The sequence below is a fragment of the Vulpes lagopus genome, chromosome 19 (genome assembly GCF_018345385.1).
Source record: "Vulpes lagopus strain Blue_001 chromosome 19, ASM1834538v1, whole genome shotgun sequence".
NCBI lineage: Eukaryota > Metazoa > Chordata > Mammalia > Carnivora > Canidae > Vulpes > Vulpes lagopus.
In genome coordinates this window covers 15,820,039-15,846,608 of record NC_054842.1, presented here as the reverse complement: position 1 = coordinate 15,846,608, position 26,570 = coordinate 15,820,039, and the positions used below count along the sequence as shown (strand labels likewise).

The window sequence follows — 26,570 nt, the reverse complement described above, 5'->3', positions numbered from 1 at the left end:
TTCTCCACATCCTCTTCAACATTTGTTATTTCCTGTCTTGTTAATTTTTACCATTCTCAGTGGTGTGAGGTGGTATCTCATTGTGTGTGTGTGTGTGTGTTTTTTAAAGATTTTATTTATTTATTCATGAAAGACAGACAGAGAAAGAGAGAGAGAGAGAGAGAGAGAGGCAGAGGCACAGGCAGAGGGAGAAGCAGACTCCATGCCGGGAGCCCGATGTGGGACTCAATCTCAGGACTCTAGGATCACGCCCTGGGAAAAAGGCAGACGCTTTAATAGCTGAGCCACCCAGGCATCCCTCTCATTGTGGTTTTGATTTGTATTTCCCTGATGGCAAGTCATGTGGAACATTTTCTCATGTGCTTGTTGGCCATGTCTATGTCTTTTTTTGAGAAATTTCTGTTTATGTCTTCTGCCCTCTTCTTGACGGGATTGTTTGTTTCTTGGGTACTGAGTTTGATAAGTTCTTTATAGATCTTGGATACAAGCCCTTTATCTGAGATATCATTTGCAAATATCCTCTCCCATTCTGTAGGTGGTCTTGTAGTTTTATTGACTGTTTCCTTTGCTGTGCAGAAGTTTTTTATCTTGATGAAGTCCCAATAGTTCATTTTTGCTTTTGTTTCCCTTGCCTTTAGAGATGTGTCTAACAAGAAGTTGTTGTGGCCAAGGTCACAGAGGTTGCTGCCTGTGTTTTCATCTAGGATTTTGATGAATTCCTGTCTCACATTTAGGTCTTTCATCCATTTTGAGTCTATTTTTGTGTATGGTATAAGCAAATGATCCAGTTCTGTTCTTCTGAATGTGGCTGTCCAAGTTTCCCAGCACATTTGTTGAAGAGACTGTACTTTTTCCAGTGGATATTCTTCCCGCTTTGTCAAAAATGAGTTGACCATAGCATTGAGGGCCCATTTCTGGGTTCTCTATTCTGTTCCATTGATCTATGTGTCTGTTTTTGTGCCAGTGCCATACTGTCCTGGTCACCACAGCTTTGTAATATAGTTTGAAGTCAGGCATTGTGATGCTCCCATCTTTGGTTTTCTTTTTCAGCATTCCTCTGGGTATTTGAGGTCTTTCCTGGAAACATACAAATATTAGAATTGTTTTTTCCAGCTCTGTATAAAATGTCAATGGTATTTTGATAGGGATTGCACTGAATGTGTAAATTACTTTGGGTAGCATAGACATTTACACAATATTCATTCTTCCAATCTATAAGCATTGAATGTTTTTCCATTCTCTTTCTTTTTGATAAGTCTGGCTACAGGTTTATGAATTTTGTGAATTCTTTCAGTGAACCAGCTCCAACTTTTGTTGATATATTGTGTTTTTTTAAAATTTCTGTATCAGTGATTTCTGCTCTAATCCTTATTATTTCTCGTCTCCTGCTTGATTTATTTTATTTGATGTTCTTTTCCAGCTTCTTTAGATGTAAAATTAAATTGTGTATTTGAGACTTTTCTTGTTTCTTTCTTTCTTTCTTTCTTTCTTTCTTTTTTTTTTTTTTACTTTTCTTGTTTCTTGAGAAAGGCTTGTATTGCTATATACTTCCCTCTTCAGACCGCCTTTGCTGCATCCCAAAATTTTTGAACTGTCATGTTTCCATTTTCATTTGCTTCCATGAATTTTTAAAATTCTTCTGTAATTTTCTGGTTGACCCATTCATTCTTGGTAGGATGCTCTTTAATTTCCATGTATTTATACTCTTTTCAAATATTTTCTTGTGGTTGACTTCAAGTTTCATAGCATTGTGCTCTGAAAATATGCATGGTATGATCTCAATCTTTTTATACAGGTGGAGACTTGATATATCACCTCGTGATCTGTGCTGGAGGAAGTTTCATGTGCACTTGAGAACAATGTGTATTTTGTTGCTTTAAGTTGGAATGCTCTGAATATATCTGTGAAGTCCTTCTGGTCCAATGTGTCATTCAAAGCCCTTGTTTCCCTGTTGAGCTTCTGCTTCAATTCTCTATCCATTGCTGTGAGTGGGGTGTTATTATCATCAATGTGTTTCTTTATTTTATTTTATTTTATTTTTTTCAATGTGTTTCTTTAATTTTGTTATTTATTGGCTTTTATATTTGGCTGCTTCCAAGTTAGGGGCATAAATATTTGCAATTGTTAGATTTTCCTGTTGGGTAGACACTTTTATTATGATATAGTGTTCTTCATCTCTTATTGCAGTCTTTGGTTTAAAATCCAGTTAGATATAAGGATTGCTACTCCAGCTTTCTTTTTTTTTTTAAGATTGCAAATTTTATTACTTACTTGTTAATTTATTTTTTTTTATTTTTTAAAGATTTTGTTTATTTATTCGAGAGAGAGACAGAGAGAAAGAGAGAGAGAGAGAGAGAGGCAGAGACACAGGCAGAGGGAGAAGCAGGCTGCAGGGAACCCAATGTGGGACTCGATCCCGGGTCTCCAGGATCAGGCCCTCGGCTGAAGGCGGTGCTAAACTGCTGAGCCACCTGGGCCGCCCAAAGATTGCACATTTAAAAAATTATATTCTTTATAAACTTTTTTTTACATTTTCTAAAACAACCATACATAATATTCAAAGTTAAGGAGAAAAAAGACTTTCAAAACATGCATGTACATATTAAAAACTATTAATGGTAAAAATTATGTTTAATAGTGAATGAAAGGAGTAGGGAGAAAGTCTCTGATTTTTTTTAAAGGTTGTCAGAGCTGAGCATTTTTTCACATAGTCATGAAAAATGAACATTATATTAACTTTCACATAATGTCACATAAAATTGATAAGGACAGAGTAATGGAAGAAAAGGTATAATCAATATTTAGGCACAACAGTTTTCTAGCTTTCTTTTGATGTCCATTAGCATGGTCAATAGTCCTCCATCCCCTCATTCTCAGTCTGGAGGCATCTTTAGTTCTAAAATGAATCTCTTGTAGACAGCATATAGATGGTCTTGCTTTTTTACCCAGTCTGATACCCTGTGTCTTTTGACTGGAGCATTTAATCCATTTACATTCAGAGTAACTAATGAAAGATACAAATTTAGTGTCATTGTATTACCTGTAAAGTCCCTGTTTCTGTAGATTGTCTCTGTTTCTTTCTGGTTCTAGGGTTCTCTCTTCACTTACAGGATCCTGCTTAGTATTTCTTGCAGGGCTGGTTTGGTGGTCATATATTCTTTCAGTGTCTGTCCTGGAAGCTCTTTATCTGTCCTCCTATTCTGAATCCAGTTCCTCCTATACTTGATCCAGCCTTACTGGATCAAGTATTCTTGGCTGCATGTTTTTCTCATTTAGCACATTGCATCATCTATCATGCCAACAGTTTCTGTACTGCCAAGTCTCTGTGGATAGATCTGCTGCTAGTCTAATGTGTCTACCTTTGTAGGTTAAGCTGCTTTCAGGATTTTCTCTTTGTCTCTGAGATTTGCAAGTTTCATTATAATATGTCATGGTGTTGACCTATTTTTGTTGATTTTGAGGGGAGTTCTCTCTATGTCTTGGACTTTGAGTGCCTGTTTTCTTCCCCAGATTAGGAAAGTTCTCAGCTACAATTGTTCAAATAAACCTTCTGCCTCCTTTTCCTGCTCTTTCTCTAGGACTCCTGTAATGGGGATATTATTTCACTTTATGGAATCAGTTATTACCCTAAGTCTACCTTTGTGATCTAATAGTTTTCTTTCCCTCTTCATTTAAGTTCCATTATTTTTCATCAGTTTATCTTCTTTATCACTGATTTCTCTTCTGATTTGTTCATCCTTGTTTTTATGGCCTCCCCTTGGAACTGCATATCAGTTATAGCATTTTAAATTTCAGGCTGACTAGATTTTAGTTCTTTTTATCTATGCAGTAAGGGATTCTCTAGTGTCTTCTATGCTTTTTTAAGCCCAGCTAGCATCATTATAATCATTGTTTTAAATTTTAGTTCAGACATTTCACTTATATATGCACTGATTAAATCTCTGGCTATCATTTCTTCCTGTTCTTTCTTTTGGAGTGAATTCCTCCATCTTGTCATTTTGGAGGGAATAAAAAAAAGAAAGGAAAAATAGAAAAAAGAAATAATAAAAAATAAAAATGAAAAAAATTATAAAAAGACAATCTAAAATTAATATAAGATAAAATCATATACATATAGAAAGCTAGTGCCTAGGTGTGCTTTAGTCTGCTTGTTATGAGAAGCTTGTTAGAAAAAATGTAGAAAGAAAAGGAAAGGAAAATAAAAAATTAAAAACAAAATATATGCATATATATATTTTAGGAAAGCAAGTTTGTACAATTTTGATTTTTAATTCTTTTTTAAATATTTATTTATTTATTTATTCGTGAAAGACACAGAGAGGCAGAGACATAGGCAGAGGGAGAGGCAGCCTCCCTGCAATGAGCCCGATGTGGGACTCAATCCCAGATCCCGAGATCACACTCTGAGCTGAAGGCAGATGCTCAACCGCTGAGCCACCAGGGGTCCCCTTGATTATTATTTCTAATGAGTGCATACTCATATGACATTCATCCACTAAATATTATTTTAATGCAAAAAGGGAGGACTCCATTTTAAAAAAGAGGATTTTATTTGAATATTATAAATGATACATCTGTATTATCTTTGATTATTTCATGCATTTATATTTATTACTATCTTTGCTTTATTTTTTAGCTTATAGAATGTTTGCAGTTGACTTCAAACTCTTTATTAAATTTTAAACTATATAATCAGAGAGGGAAATAAACCATGAGAGACTCTTAACTCTAGGAAACAATGTGAGGGTTGCTGCAGGGGAGGGGGTGGGGGATGGGGTAAGTGGGTGATGGGCATGAAGGAGGGCAGGTGATGTGATGAGCACTGGGTGTTGTATGCAACTGATTAATTAACGAATACTACATCTCACACTAATGTTTTACTGAGTGTTGGCTAATTGAATTTAAATAAAAAAAATAAATTTTAAACTATACCAGGAGGTAAGACTATGGCTCCTTGGCCTGGATCTTGTGAATCAACCTGATTCTGGCAGGCAGAAACAAGTAGCATTCTTGGCAGAGGGAAGTAGGCCATAAGGCTTGAGGGGATATGGCCACATGGGGTGTGTTCAGGAAGCTACATGTAATTCTTTTGGTTAGTGGGGAGCCTGAGGGGCAGTGGGGGGCAGTACTGGGGATGGAGATCGGGGTCAGATCCCTGACAGCTTGGACTCAGAGTTAAGGAGTTTGGGCTTATTTTGAGTAATGAGAAGTCATTTTGAAGAAAGGAATAACACAGGTCAAAGATGAAATATGGCTGAGATGTCAAGTGTTATGACAGCAGGTGTCGAGTCCAATGACAGAAATGTGGAGGTTGAGAGCAGTGGACTGCACAAAAGTAAGGTGAAAGGATGATGTTGGCCTTTCCATATTGATTTTGAGCTGCAGCTAGGGCAGTGGGAGAGAATTCGCTCTTGGTTGGAAATATGGGATTGACTGTTAGGGACAAATATCTGGTTTGGGAATTAGGATGATATCTGAAGCCTCCAGAATGGAAAATTAAGGGCAGAGTTTGGAGACAGAGAAGGGTTAAATAAGCAACCCTAAGAAGGCTTCCTTCGTGGAGGGAAAAGTGAAGAAGTGTGAGAGGTACCAGGACAAGGAAGGATGGGTGGGGGTGGGAAGAATGGAGTGGGGGTAGGATTTGGGGACAGTTACCTCAAGGAGGAGGAAGCCCAAGTAAAGGCCCTCTGGGGCCTTCCCAGAGATCTCCCTTCCCAGAGATCTCTGGTGACCTTGGAGGGAGAGGTCTCCAAAGAGAAGCAAGCTCATGGCTGAGCAGTGCAGGGGCCCGAGGAGAGGACGTGGGGCCCAGAAGGTGGGTTATGAGGGTGGAGAAAAAGAAGACTGGGGGAACGCCAGGTGAGGGCCATTTGTTTGCTTGTTGGAGCATTTGCATTCCCCTGGGCCCCTCCCTCCCACCTTCCCTTCCATCTCTGCCGTGGGTCATCCATGGTGCCCATTCTACCGAATGCTGCTGGTGACACCCAGGGGCACCCCTGTGTCCTCTGCCTCCTGTGGCTCTCTCTTCGCCTCTGCCAACCTCTGGCCCCTGACCTCAATTCTTCCAGAGTCTCAGGGTGAGGAAGAACTTCCCAGGTCCCCTCCCCTGACTCCAGCCTCTGTCTGTATATCTCTTCTTGACCAAAGCAATACATTTTGAGAGTTTACAAGAGGAAATGAGGCAAAAAAAAATGACATAAATTTAAAAAAAATACTCTTCATAAATAGCCAACAGCAACAACAAAATCTAATAATATTTTTCTGACCCGCTGTGGGAAGAATCTAGCGAATGAAGCACACAGTTTTCCGTTTTAGCTGCATGTCCTTATCTTTGGCTCACAAACGCACTTCCTAATTACCACTCCCCTCCCTTCCCTGGCAACCTTTTAGAGTCTTTGTTGGATTTTTATTGTAGTTGGTTTGGTAAAACATATTGCTGTGCTGTGCATTTGTATGTGGAATGAACAAGGTGCTGTTGTCGGACTGGTTCCTTTTCTCACAGATCCAAAAGGCTATGCCACCCATGAACATCCACCCATGTTCTGTGTCTCCCATGCTTCCATCAGCTGGTCTTCCATAGAGGCACTTGCGTCCTTGCTCACCACCCCGCCCCCGCCTGTCCCAGGACTGGACTGGGCATGATCCATCTCTCTGGGGGCATGATGCCGCCTTGAGCTGTCCTCCCAGCGCCTGCATGAGGGGTTCCCTGGGATGTTCTGTTGGTCACAGAGGAGTACAGACGTAGGTGCCAGCAGCTTCAGTTGAGGGGCTGAGCCCGTCCCTGGCATCGGGCTGCCATGGCCCTTCCATCACAGATCCCTCCCCATGCCCTCGTGCTGGCCACTCGTCCATTGGGTGTCCAGTAATGTTTCCATGTCTCTGGTCCCAGGTGAGCTCAGGCACTCATCATGTGCATGGTAGTGCTTTGTGTGCCCTCTTCTGTGCAGTAATTATTCATGTTCTCTACAAACATTCCTCTTGGGCTCCTGTTTTCAACTGATGTGCAGACTTTCCTTTTTATTTTCTACATCTGAGTCTCTTGGTTTCAGACACTGTGCTATCATCTCTCAGCTGGCATTTTGCTATTAATTTTGTCCACAGTGTTTTAATTGAACCACAATATTGCCTCTTGACGGGGGTTTTCAGACAGCTTTCCCTCTGCACAAGTCACAATTTATTCTCCAACGTTGTTTTCTACTAGATTTATAGTTTGGCAGACTCCACATTTGGGTCTGTGACCCATCTCAAGCTCGCCTTCCTGCCTGGCTTCAGAGAGGGACCTGGATTTGTTCTCTCTATTGCTTCCCTCATTGTTTATCAAAAACCTGAATTCAGATTTTTTAGGATCTGAAATCATTCACTAACTCTATGGAGTTATGGCCACAGGGACCTGTGGAAACACTGATTTGAGATCTAGAGAGAGGCCTTGCATCCTCAGGCTATGGGCTTGTGGCCACAGAGGCTCTTGCCCACCCAGCAGGACAGGGGCTTTGCCTCTCTGCTGACTCAGTCCCACTAGGCTGGCTTCACTGGCGCAAAGAGTTGCAGGGATCAGCTGCAGATCAGCAAACAGCTTTTAGACATTGAGAGAAAAATATCCTGAATTCAGGTGGAATAAATCCTGTTACTGTGTTATTTTTTGGTAGTTTAGACTTCAAGAAATTATCCTTTTCTTCTCCCAACCACCATCCACTCAGCGATCTTTAGGGCTGCTTAGCCCAAGCAGGATGTTTGGAGGACTCTGGTTCTAGGCAGGAACTCTGGTGTGCCCCGTTGAGTGCCACCCCCACCCCCAACACACATTCTGTCTCTCTAGGAAAGGCTCAACCGCAGGATCAGGAAACTCAGAAGAGACCTGAAGGAGCTTGGATGGCTCAGGGCACAGGAGGAGGAGGAGCTGCAGGTGTTGCAGGTGGATTTGCGGGTCCGGGGAAGGGCCGCCTTGGAGGGTCCTCAGGGCCCAGACTCCCTACTCTGGCCTCCGTGGTCCCTGGAGGGGCCTGATGCCTGTGTGTTGGGAGAGGGTCCCGAGTGCTGGCTCAGCCTCAGAGTCTACTGGCTGTGACCTGGGCCAAGTCCTCCCTCTGATCTTCACATGGTTTAAATGTGAGACGAGAGTCAGTCCTGCTCCATACAGCTCACAGTGATGATTGAAGGGGACGGCTGAAAACCATGGGCTCTCGTCTCTGTCTGTCCCGCTCCTGAAATGAGGGTCCCTGGGCCAGTGGTGGGAGAGTGCAGCTGAGCAGGCTGTGGCGTGGCACCTGTGGATGCTCACAAGAGCATGGGGGTGAGGGAGCATGGGGCACCAGCATACTCACTGAGAACACTTGGCGGTCCAATGGCCAGGAGGAAACCATGAGTCTCTAGGAATCCCTTTTCTGGAGCTCTCGGAAGCCTGTGGGACCCACAGGCTGGAGGCCCAGCTGGAGAGCCAGCAGCAAGGTGGGAGGCCAGGCCCACTAGAGGACATGCCAGCAGAGGTAGCCACGATCCTTGGCATCTCCAGAGTCATGACACAGTTCAGCAAACTGCTCACAGAGCTGCAAGAGACCATCCAGGGGCTAAGTGTGGACACACTGAAGGTGCAGACCCCGGGGGTCCCCTCAAGTGGTAGGCGGCACCCACCGGTTGGTGTGAGAGGGATCCGTGGCAACAGCGAGCAGGGCACCACCTCTAGCTCTGGGGGACCCAGGTGGGGAGGGGTTTAGAGGAGGCAGGAAGCTGGGAACCTATCGTGATTCTTGCTCTCTGGCTCTGTCTCCTAGGATGCCAGTGACTTACTGGACAGGTAGGTGCCATCTCATTTCCCACAGGCCTGAGTTCAGGCTCTGCCACATTCTGGGGGATCATGAGAACAGATCACAAGAGTCCGCAGAATCTACCAAAGGATTTCTTTGTTTCTAGGGGCAATCCACAGAAATTAGAGGCTGATTTATAGTACCACAGAAATCCAGCCCTCAGGTGACTGACATGAGCTGGGCCAACAGTGTGAGTGAGCTTGATGGGCCTCTAGATGGGGCCTAGCCCCACTGGACCGGGGCCGTGGCCTCATGAGACCTGGATGCACCTGGGCGTGGCCCTGTGAGACCCCAGCAGAGGACCAAGAAGTGTGGGGACACTCAGAGGCACTACCCACTGTGGTCGCGAGCACAGCCTGGAGCCAGACCATCGGGATCCAAGTGTGTGATATGTCTTGTGTGTGTCTACACATTTGGGGCCAGCTGTCAGCTTCCACCTGCTGGATTGTCTCATGCATGCAGTAGGGCCACTCATGATGGCACCAACCTCATAGGTTTGAATTAATGTGTCAAATATTTAATACAGTGACCACCTACCCTGAGTTCTCTGCTTGCTCGTTCGCTGGGACCCAGCTTCACGCCTTCACCTTGCCGTCTGGCTGATGCGGAAAATCCCATTTTCTTTATTTACACATCTGTCACAAAGAAAGAGCTGCTACAGGGAAGGGCATGTGAAGGCACAGATGTCAGGACAGGATCCTGGGGAGGAAGACCAGGAGGGGCACCTCTGCCGGGAGCACTTCAGGGAGCAGAGGTACCCCAAGGGCAGAGCGGGGCACCCAACGCTGGGTCCCACTTCCTCTCACAGATGCCAGGTGCAGAGTTGGGTAGATTTCAGGCAGAATGATAAGAGCACAGGTGAGTATCCTCACCCACTCGGACTCGTATCTCTCAGTGTGAGAAGTTCACAGTGTCCTTCTGGGTCCAGGTTGCACGTGGGGAGCATGGCCAGCATTAGCTTGTTCTCAAGGACCCAGCGCACCTGTTTCTGAATGAGGCCATGCCGCATTATGGCTAAGACCTCATAGTTGCACAAGGGTGGCTGCGTAACCTCGGCTGCATGACCTCAGTTGCCCAGACAACCCTCACTTCCACCAAAGATGAAGACGCTGTGACCACAGGAGGCACCTCCTGCGTGTCTTGGAGTCCGGGAATGACCTCGGTGACAGGATATCTACATATCCTCCTTAGGGGTGGGGGGGGCGGGGCCCTGGACACTACGTCATTTAAAAAGACCCCCCCCCAGTAACGCCAGTAAAAATAGAGGAACACAATCCTTGGAGGAACCCAGGTTTGGGGGCTTCGGATGCGTATCAGCATCATACAGACATGTGTCTGTCTGTGGTTTTGAACATCCAACATTTTACGTGAAACATATTTTATGGACAATGCACACACGCCCAGAGGACGTGGTCAGCACTGGCCCCGGGAGATAACCGGGCATGCCAGCATGTGTCTAAGCCGAGCAGACGAAGGGTGAGTTGTGCGGTTAAACAGAAGGAAGGACAACCAGAAAACACTGTGTGCTCGTGATACTTTTATTGCACACGGGATTTAACAGTCGACCCTGGGGCGACTGCATCCTCTCTGAATTCCAGGCAGCAGCACGAGAGCTTGTCCAAGGCTCCGGAGGGCCCCAAGGCCTCCGACCGTCCTAGTGCTTTCTCTCCTCCAGCCCGTCCCCCAGATGGGTCACCAGGTCACCAGGTCACCAGGCCTGCCACCCCCACCGGGCTCTGCAACACTGCAGCATCCCCCCTGCCCATCACCCCTTCTCGACCCCAGACAGGTAGTCTGCAGGGGGAAGTGGGGTCCAGGCCTCAGTGCACATTCCAAGGACAATGATAGCTTGCCGGCGGCTTCTGTGCCCTTACTCAACGCTCTCCTCTCTTACTCAGAACAACACCCCCCCCACCCCCCTACCCCCCCACCCCGCCATACTGGGCCTCTCCTGCTGAGCTCCCTGACCCCAGGGCAACCTCTGCCCAGCACCTGTCATGCCCCTGTCCGTGACTCCCTCTGGACACCCAACACCCAACACATTTCCTTTCCGTTTTCACACCACCAGGGGCTCCCATCCTGCTTGGCTCATGGTCGCACACAATAAATGTTTCTTGAAGGTACAAGTGAGTGAACTCTCATTTTTCTGGAAGAAGACATAATGAAGATAGGTGCCTTGCCTAAGGTCACACATTTGGTGGGCCATAGGCTGGCCCTCTGGCTCCTAACCCAGGACGCTCATCTCATGGCTGCTCCTGCTCCACTGGGGACGGTGGTGAGGATGCTGGCAGGCCCGCATCCCTGGACCCCCAGCCGTGCCCTGGTGGGCAGACCAGGGATCACCCCAGCTGGTCCTTGTCAAGTCCTGAGTGTGCTCTGTTTCTGTCCCTGCCCCCAGGTGGCACAGGGGGTGTGAGTCTGAGTAGCCCTCCTCCGAGCCAAGTACCTGCCTCAGGTGACTGCACCTTCTCAGGGGCTCAGGGAGAAGCTGGACCCTCGGCCCCAGAGCCCGAAGAAGGGAAAGACCTTTTGGGTGAAGGACGTTGTGAAGGTATAGATGGGCTCCTGGCTGACGGCGTTGACAAAGGTCACCCAGCCCACCTCGTAGTCGAGGGTCACACGCACCTGGCGGGGCTGCTCCTGCAGGGCCAGTCTCATGGGGAAGGAGCCCAGGGCTGAGACAAAGCCCCAGGCCAGCCTCACGGCCCACACGCCTTCCTCAGGCCGCAGCTTCAGCTCCCCCTTGCGCTTCACATCCTCTCGCACCACGCCCACCGTGCAGCTGCCCCCGTGGGCCAGGTCCACCATCACCATCCATGTGTGTCTCCCCTCTGTGAAGCCGCCGTGCGCCAGGACGCAGGTTGCCCGGTCGAAACGCTGGCTGTTGTCTGGTGAGTTCTGCCATTTGTAGGAGAACTGGGCCCGTCGGTGGTCCTCAGACAGGAGGAGCTTGGGGTGTGATGTCTGCGGGTCTAGGGAGATGGGAGCTGTGCAAAAACCGAGAGGGACATGGATGCCAGGAAGCCCATGAGCCCTGTGTCTCGCACCTGCCAGTGTCTGGCAGAGTCCGGGTGGCACAGCAGAATGGGTTCACCTGGGCACCTGCTAGGCATACCGGAGCTGACTCCACCTCAGACCACCCCAAACAGTCCGGGCCATTTGTGCCCGCTGCGGACTGGTGCTCACACTGCCTGCCACGGGATGCCTTAGCTCCCCCATGTCCCACTGTCAGCTCTGGGTGGTCACCCCAGGCCATGCCTGCCTACTCTGGCTTGTGGCTGCCAACACCCGTCTTCCCCCCATGTCCGACCTGAGGTGGCGGAGGGCGGAGATGCCCTCCACTCCAAACCCCATGGCTCGTTCACGGTCTGCTCCCTGCCAGCTGTCAGGCTTGTCTGCAGGTTATCCCCATTGCCTCTGTTGGGGTGTTTGTTTGTTTGTTTTTTGCCTCTGTCGTTTTTAAAGCCATCAGGGTCGTAACCTCAAAGGCCTCCATAAACCCCTGCATCATGTGGCTATAACTGTCCTTAGGCCAAGACACAAAGAATTCCACACACGTGTCCCGTCAGAGAAGCTCTTACAGCAGTGCTGGCTCCCAGAGAGGGGTCTTTGGCTGACCGTACCCTCCCACCCCTGAGAAACTCCACCTGAGGGGAACTGCAGTTCCCTATGATCCCAACAGTGTGATCTAATCGCAGATCAAAGTTGCTTCCTCCAGGAAGCCCTTCCTGATGGACCCTGACCTGTTCTGACAACACCTTCGCCCCGCCCATCATGTGCACATGATGGGGAGGAGAGGAGGGCCTCTTGCCTGGTCAGGTGTGTATGGGTGGGGATGACGCAGAGCCTGCCCCAGAGCCCTGAGAAGTTTGGATTTCTCGCTCCCGCGCACCCTGGCATAGGTAGGCTCACCTGGCTCATAGTCCAGCTCGAAGCAGAGTTTCTCTGTAAAGAGGATACAGAAAAGGATGAGACCTCCTCAGTCTTACAAAACGAAAAAACCTTTACTGATGAGAAAACTGATCCCTTGAGGGAAGGGACGGAGAGGGCAGATCCAGGGCCCTCCAGACAGGGGTTCTGGGCTTGAGCTTGTATCACTGTCCCGAGAACACCTGCAACACTCATGTCTGCTTCAGTGGCTGCTGTGCATCCCTGGGGCAGGCAGGTGGTGTCCTTGATCCCTGCTCGGCCTCAGGGATGTGCACTCTGCAACACGGGGACAGAACAAATGCTCCAGAAACTCTACCAGATGAATAGATTTCTTATTCTTCTTGGAAATAAGTCTTGGAACAAAGGTCAGCCTGGATAACAGTAAAATGACCTTCCATGCCGGACCACGGGGGATACTTGCAGGACTGGGAGTGCATGGAGGCCTCTTCCGGGGCCACAGTTCTGTGGGTGGGCTCTTTAGAAATGACCCGGCACTATTCATGATGTCACAGTGTGTGCTGGCAGAGGGCCACTGCCTGACTCATTTCCTGGCATTCACAGCCTTTCCTACCACCAGCGGCTGTTCTAGGAAAGTGGGCAGAGCCCCTGCAGGGACCTCTCACCTATAACAGCAGACAGATGGTGAGAGAGAGAAAGAGAAGAGGGGAGGAAGGAGGGGAAGGGAAGGAGGGAGGGGGAGGGGGACGGAGGGGAGAGAGAGAGAGAGAGAGAGGAGAGAGGAGGGGCAAGGGGAGGAGGGAGGATGGGGCTTGGGGCTTGAGCTCTCCCAAGGGGAGAGGGGGAGGGAGAGGGAGAGAGCCAAGGAAAGTGAGAGAGGGAGGGAGAGGGGGGAAGGACACGGAGGAGGGGGAGGGGAGGGGAGAAGGAGGGGAAGAGACATAAGCTGCCACAAGGCCAAGAGAAATGCTGTTCCTGGTTATTAACATTGTTCATCATCAGAAATGTCATGTATTATAGGTGCCTCTGTAGAGTTTGTAAATCGTTGAGAATGGCAAGTTTTGTTAATCATTATTTTTGATGTTCAATGTCAAGGGATCAGATTTATTTGTGTGATTATTTTTCATATCAGTTAAATATTTTCTGAAATCTTCGTCTTTATTCTCTCTTCACTTATCACATGATCCTGACATGCGGATTTTATAAAGATGTGCCTTCCCAGGAGGGAGCGGGAAGGGAACTAGCCCAAAGTCCCTGCAGCTTGGGCTGCTGTGCCCGGGGCGCTGGACCTCTTACCCAGAAACGTCGTCACCTCCCTGCGCAGTGGCAGGACCCGATGGGGGAAGTCCCGAATTCTCTGGCCCAGCTCCTGAGACACAGCCTCTGGCTTCCGGCACTTTCTGGTTTCACTCCTAGGGTACAGGAAGAGCAGGGTTTGGGAAGCCCCCCCCCCCTTCGCGATGTCCCCAGACTCAGCTGGGCACAGAGGTCCCCGCTCCCACAGGCGGACATACTTCCTCTGGGATGGGCCCACCACCCACACCTGGTCCACTGCTGGCAGATATGGTTGGAGGGCATGAGGGGTTCAGGTGGACCATGAGCCTGGGTGTGACAATGCCATCGGCGTGTGGGCAGCGACATGTGCCAAGGTATGCGTGAGGATAGCCATGTGGCTCACCTTATCAGAGTGCTTCTGACGTCCTAGGAGAAATGGGGGGAGCAGGAGTTCAGAGAACACAAACCTGGGGTTCCCATATGGGGTCCTGGAGTCCCAGAATTGTAGGGTTGGTAAGGCGTCCGGGATCATGGAGGCCAAGCCCTTTATTTCATGGTCCATGCAGTGAGTGACTTGCACACTTGCTGGAGGCCAAGGCGCATCCCTTGCGGGTCCCCCCACATCTCCGTCCAGTGAACCACGAGTGGGCGCCCCCCCACCCCATGTCACGCCGCCATTCCCAGGCCTCGCTGGGACCCTCATATCGTCCCTCCAGGGAAGGAGATGACATGCACCGGGAGAAGTGCCTGCCACTGGTGGCCCGTGATGCAGAATAGCATGCCTTGGAAATAGCTGGCAAGGTTTTCAAAGTGCTACTTTGTACTGTATTTTTCCTTTGGACCCTCCCCAAACCCCGAGAGGTTGGTAAGGAAGGTGTCCTCCCTGTTTTATGGATGGTGGGACAGACAGCCAGAGCCCAGGGACAGCGTGGCTGGGGGACCGCCCAGGGAGCAGGGACACGTGCGTGGAGGGGGCAGTTGGGACCGGTGACGGTGCTGGAAGGGCGGGCAAGGCAGGCGGGGCTCACCGTCAGCAGCTCCCTGGCGGGCCTCCCCAGCTTCTCCTCCAGCTCCGCCACCAGGGTGCTAAACCGGCAGGTCTCCTCACTGACCAGGGCGTCAAAGACATCCCGTTGCTTCAAGATGTCGCCATCCAGCTTCTCCAGCTCAGCTAAAAGGACGCTCTGCTGCTCCTCCAGGAACTGACTCAGACGTGCAAACTCGAAAATCACTTTTTGTCTTTTGGTGGCCACCTGGCACTGTGGGGCAGGGTGGAGGCCAGGAGGGAGTTATGCCTCCTCCTCCCCCCTTCCTTCTGCCGTCCCCCCCGCCCTTGCCGGGCCCAGGTTCACGTCCTCCGTGTTTCAGTGGAAAATCCGAGCCTCCAGCAGCCCCAGGTGCCCAGACAGAATGGCATCCCCTCCACCCACCAAGCTGCTTCTGGGGGCTGACTGCCCGGCGTGGCCCCAGCCCCTCTGTGGGAGCTTCCAGAAGCCTGTGGCTCAGGACGGGAGCTGCCCAGGAGACAGTGGGGACAGCACACCTCTTGTCTGGCACGAGGTTGCTTTAGGGGCACAAACACACTACACATTACAGCGACTTGGGGAGGAGGGCGACTTGTAGTGTCTGCTTCACTGCAATACGGAGGCCAGAGACCAGCTTGAGGTCACAAAGCTGGTTACTGTGGGAGCCCAGGCACGACCTCAGAGTGACCTCTCAGCCCCACATGCTCCGCGGGGACATGGTCCAGGGAAGGGACAGCGACCTACTAGGAGGACTTGTATCCGCTGGTTTTCTCTCGATTGGATTCTTTGAATCTCCTCTCTCTCTCTTCTCAGACACTCAAGACACTTCTGTATTTGCTCCTGGAGGGACAGGGTAGGAAACAATGGCTTGTGCATGGGGGTCAGCCCTCTGCCTCTGGGGTGGACAGCCCTGAGGACGGGACCCCCGCCCACGCTGACTGTGCCAGTCCTAACGTCCTGGCAGGCTGCTCTCCCCAGCTCTCTTCCTTCCAGCTTTGCTCTCTGGAAACGCTGATCCCCTGAGCCGTCCCCTCCGCCCAGGCCAAGCACAAGCTGCGACTCAGTTTCCCCACCCGCGCCCTGCTGTCTTCACGCTGAAGACCCTAACTAGATCTGTTTGGGCCATGTATGGAGCCTGGCACGCCCTTCTCTGAAAGCACCCCAACTTTCTGACATGTCTCAGAGGGCATGCGTGCAAACAGTCCTTTCTTGTGACAAGAATCTGTCAGGTTCCAGACGGGAGGAGAGGCTTACATAATATTAAAGTGGTCAATACACTGTTTTAAAAACTGTCCACTCTAGAAGAGTCAGGATCAGGGACAGATGCATGGAGGTCCACGTAGGGGCATCCAGAGATACCTGCCCTCACCGTCAAATGCTAGTGAACTAACATGTCCAGACAGACCCCACTTGTATCACAGCGCAGTGAGTACATGACGAAGAGGGACACGTGGCTGAAGATAGACACAATTGCACATTATGTTTCCCCTCCATGTTTTTGAACGCTGAAGTATCCACAAACACGAGCACACACACGCTCCCAACCCCATGACACCAAATGCACGCAACTGTGTGAACGTCCATGCACACTCCCTGCTGTTTGTACAGTCCCCCCCCAGACATGACCCCAACATCCTCAGACCCCTGACCCACTGTGGTCACTCAACCATTCCACACCTTGCTGAGCTTCTGTATGCGCTGGCCATCTGTGAGCAACACAGAGCGCCCTGAGCATACATGCGGTCCCCACCCCTGGGTCGGCTGCCTGAGGAGAGGCAGGGAGGAGGACGTGCCTGCGCCCAGGAACCCCCAGTGGCCCGTGTCCTACCCTGTAGGGCCCTGCTGCCTCGTCCAGGAAGCGTACAGTGTGGGCCTGGTGCTCCTGGGCCTCCCGGCACACCACACACAACTGCGCCTCATCGTCCTCACAGAAGAAGTAGATCTTCTCCCCATGCTCCTGGCAGACGTCCTCCTGGTCTGAGCCCAGCGTGGACACCAGCGTAAGGCGCTCAATATTCTCCACCACGCTGGCCAGCTGCCAGTTGGGCCGGAAGCCCCCCGGGCGGAAAGGCTCCTTGCATAGGGGGCAGTGGAGGGGCTCGTTGGGGTCAGGGCCCGGGATCTCACAGTAGCGGGTGAGGCAGGCCCGGCAGTAGTTGTGGCCGCAGTCAACAGTTACTGGCTCCCTTAGCGTGCCCTGGCAGATGGGGCAGCTGACTTCGTCGGCCAGGCTGCTCACAGATGCCATGGTACCACCTGGCCTGGGAGGTCCTCACGGCCAGCGTCAGTGCGTGGCTGAGGGGCAGGGCTGGGGGAGAGGATACACAAACAGTGTGCACACACCCAGACACGAGCACGTCTTAAATGCACATGCCTGTGGTCATGCACACACTCACACTCACACTTGCACACCAGGGTTCTTCTGTCCTCCTCCCTCAGGAACATGTGCACGCTGTCTGGGAGGGAGATGGGGCCACAGCATACCCACACGATGTGGCTACTCTCTGGGCGGCTGCGTGTGTCTTCCTGTCCATCCGTCCGTCTGCAGGCATGCATTGGGAAGGACGGGGCAGTATCTCAGCCGCGCACCGTTAAGGACATGGACCTTCCTCTGGATGGGAGGGACAGTGGGTTGGGGAGCAGAGCCGCCACCCTGGCCCCCCTGCAGCTGCCGGCTGTGCAGGCAGATTGCAGGTATCGGCAGGCCCAGGGCTGGCGGGTCTGCAGGTAGGGCAGCGTGCACTCCCAGATAAGGTGCTTGTGCTCAAAGGCATGGGCAGGCAGCCACTCCACGTGGATGCTGGGTGGGGGCAGACACACACTTGCACTCAGGTCTGAGCATCCTAGCCCTGTTGTCAAACAGAAACACAACGTGAGCCCTGGATTCAGCTGAAGTTTGCTGGTAGCTATATTTTACTAAATGAAGTTCATTATCGTAGTTTATTTAGCCCCCCAAATTATCACATCACCACGTGCTCAGTCTAGGAATGCGTCATGAAACATTTTGCATTTGTCCTAATGGTGCTATGTCTTTGAGATCTCAGCAGGAACCAGCCGTGGGCCCTTGTTTGGCCCATGAAGGTCAGGTGGGAGGGTGGGTACAAAGAGGGTACACCGAACCACAGAGGTGAAGAGGTGGTGAAACCATGCAGCACTGATCGCTGGGTGCAGGACTGGGTGTTTGGCTTGTCCACAGATGCAGGGACAGGAATAGGACTGTGGCTGTGGGGCCTTTCGTGGGCATGGGGTCAGTGTGGGGAGAGCACAGGGCATGGGGACAGCATAGGGCTGGGAAGCTCAGAGACTCCTCTCCACCCTAGCCTCACTCTCTGGCACTTCACATGCCTTCATCTGGAAAATGAACATCGTCCTAACTGTTCTAAAGGGTTCTTGCCAGATTGGATGTAATAATATGAAAATACTAAGTTCTCCTAAATGTGCTTATTCTACCCTTGACCTTTTGGGCTGAGTTTTCTACATTTCATTAACAGAAATCATTTGTATTATAATTTCTTGCCTTCTCCCACCTGAGGTTAAAGACTGAAATTAAAGTGCAGCGTGACCCAGCATCACCCTGTTTCTGTTTGGGGTTCAGGAGGCTGGGCCAGGCAGGTGTGGTGAGCACCATTGGGAGGCAGAGGAGGGGCCCCGGGGCGCCTCCCATGACAGTCTGGACTTTGCCGCCGCAGGCACAGCTCACACTTCATAATCAGAGCTCCTGGCTCCCACCTGCTCCTTGCTCTCCGCATGCTCTCCACCCCACAGGAAGTGTTCCAGGAAAATCCATTTCCCTGTGACTTCATGGCACGCTGGGGGCCATGCAGTCCACCCTAGGGACCAGAAGGACATGGAGGAGTGGCGGATGGGCTGACCAGGCCACTGCTGGGAAGTGCTAGGTAATGGGAGCCATCCTGGAGTTTGAACCTACTCAGCTGAAGTGTGGTGGTCCTGGCTCAGCTCGGGCTCGGGAAATGTTAAGAGGTAGAGCTGGCATCCCCACTGGGACTTTCCTGTTGTCTTCTCTCTCAGCCACCCATGATGTTCCCTCCATGACTCACACCAAAGTGAATGAGTTCAGGGAGAGAGGACTTCCATGGTCAGAGGCAGAGGCCTCCCTGGACAGGCTGGGGAGGTACCATGATGCTTTCCAGCCCTTCCCGCCAGGAGACCCCTCAGGGATGCAGTAATCGCCCTCTGTGGACACGCCCTCTGCCGGCCGTGACTCCTTCTGCCCTCCCAGATGGGGGCCCAGCCATCCTGCGAGGTCCTGCTTTGTCCATGCTGCAAGAACCAGGAGCGCCCAAAGACACCCATGATGCCAGTGCCACTGGGCCTGCTTGGAGACACATACTATGAGGAACATGGAGAGAAGATTTACTTCTTCTGTGAGACCGACACATAGCTCCTCTGTGTGCTCTTTTGGGAGGGTCCTGACCACCAGGGCCACACCAAGGGGGTCCTGGACGCAGCCATTCAGCCCTACTAGGTAAGGAGCAAGGCTTCCCCTTGGGCCTGCATGGGTGGACAGTGTACTGTCATCCACAGTGAAGGGAATGGGCCAAAGGTCTGGATGATGGGGAGCTGGACATGGCCTTTCTGTGCTTGGGGACACAATCCCCCCAGTCCTGGCCTCCTTCTCTTTTGGGGTTTTTCTTTTTTTTTAACTTTTTAATTTTATTTTTATTTTTTTTAAAAGATTTTATTTATTTATTCATGAGAGACACACACAGAGAGAGAGGCAGAGACAGAGGCAGAGGGAAAAGCAGGCTCCATGCAGGGAGCCCAATGTGGGACTTGATCCTGGGGCTATGGGGTCATGATCTGAGCCAAAGGCAGATGCTCGACCACTGAGCCACTCCAGCATCCCTCTTTTGGGGGTTTTCTTATCAGACTCCGGGGAAGCTTGTTTCTGGCACTTTTGCCCATTGGGAAAGATGTTCTCTTCACTTCCCTGCTTCTGCCCAAGGGCATCTGGGCCAAGGTTGTGGAGTCCCAGAACATCACAGCTGGATGTGGTTCTGATACACCATCCACAACCCATCTTATCAGCCACCTTACAGAGCAGAGAACAGGTCTGGGAACATGACTACTGCCAAGGCCACAGAGCCGAGGTCATGATGACATGGCTAGAGCCCAGGTCTCTCTCTCTCTCTCAAGATTTATTTATTTTAGAGAGAGAGTGAACAGGGAGGGGCAGAGACAGAGAATCCCAAGCAGACTCCCCACTAAGCTCAGAGCCCAACGTGGGCTCAATCCCATGACCTTGAGATCACAACCTGAGCCAAAATCAAGAGTCAGATGCTTAAGTGACAAAGCCACCCAGGCGCCCCTAGGACCTGAGTCTCTTGACCTGGGCCGCTGTTCCCACCCCAGCCTGTCTGCTGGGAAGCACTGCCTTCAGATGGGAAGTTCTCTGGTCTAGTCCTGATCTGAGGCCGGCCCTGAGCACTGTGGGTAAGTGCTGTGGCTCTCTGGCTCACTGCCATCTCTATTTCTGAGTCACATCGTTACCCAGGAGAGACATTGCAGTAAGAGAATCCCTGGGGCACTGACCACAGGAGTAGAGTGTGGGACCAGGAAAAGACCTCCAGCAGTCTCTGCTCCCTTCAAAGTATGCCATGCAGAAGGCAACCTTGGGGGCTGAGAGCAGTGCCATGCTCTCCGTGACAGCTCTGACCACAGCTTTCTTTTGCTTCATGGCTCCCTGATTAGTGACCTGGCTTGAGGGAAGGGTGGCCTTGGAGATGAGGAAGGCTCTGCAGATGCACGGTGGCATTGTTACATGTCTAGGTCCAATGAGAGCGGAGCCCACATTACGGGTGAGGTTATTCTGAGACCTGTCTGCCTCCACCTCAGTATGATGTGAGAGAGCTGGTTACTCCCTGTCTGAATAGTGAATATATAGGTGATCTTCCTGACACCAATTTCTTACACTATGACCAGCTTCTGGCCATGTCTGTCTGTCTGTCTACCCCTTACAGACTCAGATTGACGGCAAGAAGCGGCAGGTAGCAGCAATGTTCGAGAAGCTGCGGCAGGAGCTGGTGGAGCAGCAGGATGTCCTGGTGGCCCAGCTTAGGGAGCTGGAGCTGCAGATCTGGCAGGAGAGAGAGATGAATACATCTCAGAGGTCTCTGAGGAGGTCACCAGGCTCAGAGCTAAGGCCAAGGAGCTGGAGAAGTGTCAGCAGCCGGCGAGTGCCCTGTTCCAGGTGAGACTGCCTACTGAGTCATGGGCTTGGGGAGGGTTTGCACAGGAGGGGACACCCCTGAGGGCCAGAAGATGCTGAGGAAAGGCAGGCGGGGGAAGTACAGGTTGTTTCTGTCGGGAAGAAAGTAGAGCAGTTGGGTTCCTTTGGCCCAGAGAGTTTACAACACGCAGACCCAGGAAGGCTGGATGGCCTGCTCACCCACTGTGTCCACGTCAAGGACTTTGGAGTCAGAGGGCCTCGGGTTTGAGTGTGGCTCTCCCAGCCGTGTGACCTTGGTGAGCCTCGTGACCCCTAACCATGGGGGTAATCATAGCATGTCCCTCACAGAGCCGTTGCAGAGATGATAAGAGGCAATCATGCCAGGTGCATAGCGTGCTCCCTGGCTCACAGACAGAACTCAGTAAACAGCATCTGTTGTGATTCTCATCATCTTGTCGTGTTTCACATCGGTCTGGCTGCTAACTCACCGCCTCTCACACGCCAGAGGCAGAACACATTTCCAAGAGGAGGCTAAGACAGAGAAGCCAGCTTATGTGACCTGAGCAGAGTCCCAAGCTACTGTGGGAGTAGCTCAAGAGTACTCAAGAGTCCCTCACACTGTGAGCACAGTGTGATGAATAGGAAATTAGGCAGCCACAGCTCTGCAGGAGGAGCCTGTGAGTCCCTATGTTACTGTGCAGAGTGTGCGGTGGGAAGGACAAGTGGATGCTGAGTGCATGTTCTGTTTCTTTTGTAGGATGTCAGAGTCAACCAGAGCAGGTAGGGCCTTCTCTACAGTCCTGCCTCCTTTATGCCAGGAGTGTGCCCTCTGTCCTTGTCACCTCTGCTCCACTGAACACAGAGCCTCAAGGAGAGGGCACCCTCTTCCCTGCCCCCACAGCAAGGCAAAATCATGTTGAGACACACACACACACACACACACACACAGCCTCCACTTAAATGTTTGTGGTCTAGAGTTCACTTTTAAATGGGTTGTTTGGTGCCAGGGATACATTTCCCCCTGCCCCCAGAGGTGAAGTTATAAACAATACTCATGTTTTTAGGCTGATGCAGGAACATCTGTTTGGTTCCTGAAATTATTGGTACCTGAATCAGTGTTGAACAGCAGGCGACATGTAGCTCCGATGGGAGGTATCCCTGCAGCGGGGAGACCAGCCTGTCCTTCTGGGAGCTTTCCCAACTGGGTGACCCATTTTCCACCAGTAAGGGCAGCAGCTGGTGTGGTGATGCTGGCCCCTTGGCCTTGTCCGCCTGAAGCCCTTGGTGCCTTCTCAGTGCTCAGCTTGGTCAGACACCCCAAGGTACTGAGCCCGGGGTGCCAGGCATCAGCAAGCATCTCATGTGCCTTTCAAACAGGTTTAGAAGGGCGCCTGGGTGGCTTAGCGGTTGAGCGTCTGCCTTTGGCTCAGGGCGTGATCCTGGAGTCCCAGGATCGAGTCCCACATCAGGATCCTTGTATGGGGGCAGCCCTGGTGGCTCAGCAATTTAGCGCCGCCTTCAGCCCAGGGCCTGATCCTGGAGAGCTGGGATCGAGTCCCACATTGGGCTCCCTGCGTGGAGCCTGCTTCTCCCTCTGCCTGTGTCTCTGCCTCTCTCTCTGTCTCTCACGAATAAATAAATAAAATCTTTGGGGAAAAAAAACTGGTTTAGAGACATAGATGTGGAGGGCTCTGAGGGTCTTCTGGTTGGATAGATCCAGAAGCTGAGCCTCGGTAGGGGGCTGTGCCTGGTCACAGTCACAGTCATGCTGCAAGAGAGGGGGGCAGAGGAGCAGGAACAGAACTGCCACGTGTGTCCTCTCATCTCTTCTCTCCCCATCCCCTTCCCTAGTAGTGAACAGCACCCCATTAGAACATTAAAACACCCCAGGTTGTTTTTTCCAGTGACACTGCACTGTCCTCTAGAGGCAAGTGGGGTCATGACCTCTGCCCCTTGCGGCCTCCACAGACCCTGACTCTAATCCTGAAAATAAGATTAGGGACCTGATTGTCCCTAGGTATGAGACAAAGACTTTCGTGAGTCCAGAGTTCATTTCTTCTGACCTTATCAAGAAAATCCGAGATCTGCACAGGAAGGTACTCCTCCTCCCAGAGATGCTGAGGACCTTCTCAGGTAACCACCGCCTGCTACTTTCCCTTATGCCTCCCCTCCCCTGCCTTTCCAGCCTGTCCAGGTGTCTTCCCTCCTGGAGCCTCCCTTGGGGATCCGGCTCTGCTGGGAGGACTGGTACCCAGGACAGCTTCTCTACCTCGGACACTCACTGTACTGAGTGTCCAGGCGGGTCTGGCAACTGTGGCAGAAGGCACAGAGCAGGTGCCCTGTCCTCACATGGGTCCAGGGCTGTCCTGGGGGCACCTGTAAGAGATAACAAGTCACACATTGCTCTGTTTCTGCTTCCCTCAGAAAACCTGGCACATCATCTGGAGACAGACTCAGGTAAATGGCTGGGGGCTCAAGGATCCATTCTGCCTTCCATCTGTTAGTTCCCAGGCAGCAAACAGAGCCGTTACATACATGGGGTCTGCAGCCTGACTGCTGGGCTCTGTTCTAGTGCTGGCAGGTGATGAGACACTGGGCAAGCCAGGAAGGCTTTCCTTCCAGTTCTCACCTCTAAAATGAAAAATGCACCAGTGCCAACCCCATAAGTAGGCATGAGAGGAATGCATTGATACATGGAAGAGCTTAGTACGGTACCTGGCACCACAGTATGTGTTGATAGTGTTCTTGCTTGCACGGATATCATTTCCTCAAAGGTATTTATGCAGTTGTTGGTTTTGTGTGTGTTCTGCCCAGCATTGTGCCAGACTCTGTGGTCTTGAACAAATATTGTCTAATTTTTAAAAAATAGCGTTTACTTTGAAGTTTGTACTTAGTTAAGAAACCATTTCCACAAATAGCAGCTCATTCTGCTTCTCCGACTTAATGACTTAACATGCAGAACCACGTGGGGATCTTGTTGTAACGCAGATTGAGTCAGGGGGCTGCGAAGCGGTCAGACATCCTGCGTTTCCAACACACTCCAGCCAAGTGCCTGCCGCTGGCCCCCGAGCTGCCCTTTGGGAAGCAAGCCTGGCAGCACAGCAGCAGCGCCCAATGAACAGTGGGGCTCCGAGGACCAGGTGTGCCTTCGCTTGCAGGCACATTGCTCCCCTCCCGCTCTCCTCAAGGGGCCGGTCGGTGCTCCAGACCCTCAGGCCGCCAGGACGGGCCTGGGCCTCCCCAAGGACAGAGGACAGGACGTTGGCCAGGTTCACCAGAGACCAGGAGAGGCCGCACAGCCCCCTGCGTTCTGAGCATGCCCTGGAGGCTTGGGGCTTCCCTGGCTGCCCCTTGGGGCACCACCAGGGACAGGTGCAGGTGCAGGTGCACGTGGGGGAGCAGGTGCAGCCAGGGTGGGGGCTCGGCTAGGCGACTAGGGGGCAGCACCTGAGCTGGGACCCACTTCACAGGGCCTGAAGGGCCTCGCCCCAGCTGCCCCGCTGCCGGGCCTCACTCTCGCCCAGCGGTGGCCTGGGACTCCACCGTTGCCGCTCCCTTCCCCGCAGTCTCCCCTTCTTTGAGGTCTGGGAAGCAGATTCCTACCTGCCTGAGGGGCAAAAGGGGTATGTGCAAGGGGCGCTACAGCAGAGAGCTGCCCAGCTGACCGCAGGAGACCCCCGGACTGCCCAGAACACAGGCAAGACCCAGAGCCAGCACGTATTTGAAAAACAGAACAAAACAGCACTGCCAGAAAAACTTCTACAGCTTCAAAAATAGTTATCCTGGGGAAGAATAGGACTTGGCTGGGCCCGCAATGATTCAGAATGGACCGCTGGTGTGCTGACATGCGCCTGGAGATGCTTCCTCTTGATGGTGCCTGCCTCTCCCTCCAGCCCTTTCTGACATGTGGGGCCTGTTTCCTTCTTATAGAGAATCCTAATAAAGTGGGGAACCCGCTGGACTTCCGCGGGTCTTGTGTCTAGTGAACGCTGAAAGCTAGTGGGACCTCTGTGACCCCAGATGGTCACCCAGTCCTGTCCCTTTTACTCAGGAACCAGACTCCACTGTTCAATGAATGACATTGGTGTTCAGGTCTAACTATCCCCTCAGAGAGTTACTAATATTACCATTATTATTATTATTGGATGATGGGGTTTGTTTTGCTTCCTGTGCACTGACTTAGTGTTTTGGACAAGCCAGATTTATTTATTTTTATTTTTGGGTTGAGTATGAAATAGAAAAAACAAATGAGCCTCTTATGCTGTATTTCCAAGCCTCTAGAATGACTAAATTTAGGGTGAGTGGCCCAGGTACTTTAGGGGTGTGGAGGTATCCTGCAGCGGGGAGACCAGCCTGTCCTTCTGGGAGGAAGGACAAAGTTAAATTGGAGGCTCCTGGACAAAGTTAAATTGCCATGTATAAAAAAGAAAATGAAGGGCAGGCCGGGTGGCTCAGCGGTTTAGCGCCACCTTCAGCCCAGGGCCTGATCCTGGAGATCCATGATCAGTTCCACGTCAGGCTCCCTGCATGGAGCCTGCTTCTCCCTCTGCCTGTGTCTCTGCCTCTGTTTCTGTCTCTCTCTCTCTGTGTGTGTGTGTGTGTGTTTCTCATGAATAAACAACTAAAATCTTTTTTAAAAATAAAGCTAATAAAAAAGAAAGAAAATGGAATTTAAAAGCTTATGAAGGGATCCCTGGGTGGCGCAGCGGTTCGGCGCCTGCCTTTGGCCCAGGGCGCGATCCTGGAGACCCAGGATCTCCAGGGATGCGGGATGGAATCCCACATCGGGCTCCCGGTGCATGGAGCCTGCTTCTCCCTCTGCCTATGTCTCTGCCTCTCTCTCTCTCTGTGACTATCATAAATAAATAAAAATTTAAAAAAAAAATCTTAAAAAAAAAAAAAAAAAAGCTTATGAAGAAGGTTTAGGCATAGCCAATGCCCAAATCTGAGGACTAGAAGCTGTCTGGAGGGAAATAATCCACTTGATGGCACTGCAGGGGCAATGTGAAAATCTTTGTGTTGCAGTGTTTGTGATGTCAAACCAGTCTTTATCTTAAGCACGGGAGCCTCAGCTCCATGTACCTGGGGGTCAAGCTTTCGTAAGCATACCTGGTGTTGGGGAATGTGAGCATGCTGAGCTGTGTCTGCCTCAGGCCAGACGCAAGAAGAGATTCCACAAAACAGATGCGAGGCTGTTGGCTTACGTGAGGGGTTGTCATCTGCTAAAAGAGCCCCAAGATCAGAGGGGTCGCTGTGAGGACCCAGGTGGGGTCGCAGGTGGAACAGTCCAAAGCCCAGAACTGATTACAGCAGGCCACCCATGAAGGGACTGTAGCCACCGCACTGGCTCTGGTCTACATGCTTTGCTTTGCATGTGGGCAGATCTCCCAT

At 51.2% G+C, this 26,570-nt stretch overlaps 2 protein-coding genes across 20 annotated transcripts in view; one reads left to right on the top strand and one right to left on the bottom strand.

Annotated features, from left to right (window-relative positions):
- RBMS3 (RNA binding motif single stranded interacting protein 3) overlaps positions 1–26,570 on the top strand; it is a 1,727,904-nt gene that overhangs the window by 616,234 nt on the left and 1,085,100 nt on the right. The gene's annotated exons all lie outside the window — the stretch shown is intronic.
- Positions 10,754–17,510, bottom strand: LOC121478537 (tripartite motif-containing protein 10-like). The gene is made up of 8 exons (XM_041733620.1): positions 17,392–17,510; positions 16,818–17,297; positions 15,734–15,829; positions 14,993–15,223; positions 14,368–14,390; positions 13,986–14,101; positions 12,714–12,746; positions 10,754–11,788 (listed from the first exon to the last, which is right to left on the bottom strand). Exons 2-8 carry the CDS (start codon positions 17,235–17,237, stop codon positions 11,271–11,273), a joined length of 1,437 nt encoding a protein of 478 aa, XP_041589554.1. The 5' UTR covers positions 17,238–17,297; positions 17,392–17,510; the 3' UTR covers positions 10,754–11,270.